At 35.8% G+C, this 1014-nt stretch overlaps 1 protein-coding gene across 1 annotated transcript in view; it reads left to right on the forward strand.

Moving 5' to 3' along the window:
• The window catches only part of SMIM8 (small integral membrane protein 8), a 4364-nt gene extending 3565 nt beyond the window's left edge, over nucleotides 1-799 (forward strand). Inside the window, exon 3 of the mRNA XM_006773483.2 lies at nucleotides 430-799. Coding sequence (XP_006773546.1) covers nucleotides 430-588 — 159 coding nt within the window. The 3' untranslated portion in view covers nucleotides 589-799. The remainder of the gene's footprint in view (nucleotides 1-429) is intronic.
• Nucleotides 800-1014: the final 215 nt, after the last annotated feature.

The following is a 1014-nucleotide window of genomic DNA, read 5'->3' on the forward strand; positions in this document are numbered from 1 at the left end:
TGATGATGAACTCAGGAGAGAAGAATAGCGTGTATACTTCATCCCTCACTTCCTAATAAAATGAAGTTAAGCAACTTCTCCATGTCACACAGATAACACTGGGAACTTGAGCACCGGACCATTTCCATGCCTCTTGTCTCCTCTGCCCCTTGCCCAGACATCACCCTCCTGAAGGTGGAGGTCTGAGATGTCCCGGCTACAGACAGAAGGAAGACTTGAGAAGAGAAGCAACAGTCTTCTACAATCTCTAAATTATCAGGAGTTGGGTTAATTGAATAAAGAACTAGAAAAGTTATTCTAATTCAGAATATCATAGGAATGCTAGTGTGGTAATAAAGACTTGTTTTGTCAAGAGGAAAATGCAACAGGTTTTTGGGTCTCCTCAAATCCTTAGTCTTAACGAGGCTTTGTAATTTTTTTCTTTGACAGAACAAACCCGTGATGGCTTTCGGATTAATAACCCTTTCACTGTGCGTGGCTTATATCGGTTATCTACATGCAACACAAGAGAATAAAAAGGACCTCTATGAAGCTATCGATAGTGAGGGACACAGCTATATGAGGAGGAAAACATCTAAATGGGATTAATAGTGCTGGTTACTATGGATGGAGCTAAATAAGGGCTCTGGAATCATCAAATGATAGACTTTTTAAATACACAATATCATGTTTCTTGTACAGTTGCAACCAAACCACTATAGTAAAAATTTTTCTTTTCAAAGCTGCAGCCATTATCTTATTCTTTTTCCACAGGAAACGACTCAATGTATTTTTTAAATTAAATCCTCTTATAAAAGTACCATGAGAATGGAAGTCATTTTTGTTAATTATTAAGGTCTATATAATAAAGTACCTAGTATTGTTAAATTTCCACAGTATTTTTAATATTTTAAGATGAGTTGTGCATTTGCAATTGTTTTGAGGGTTTAGTTTTGTTTTGCTATTTGCAACGGAAATATTTATTTTCCACCTGGCATAGAATCTATATTTGTGAAGAAAAAGAAGTAATTGTAC

Source organism: Myotis davidii, unplaced genomic scaffold (genome assembly GCF_000327345.1).
Source record: "Myotis davidii unplaced genomic scaffold, ASM32734v1 scaffold185, whole genome shotgun sequence".
NCBI lineage: Eukaryota > Metazoa > Chordata > Mammalia > Chiroptera > Vespertilionidae > Myotis > Myotis davidii.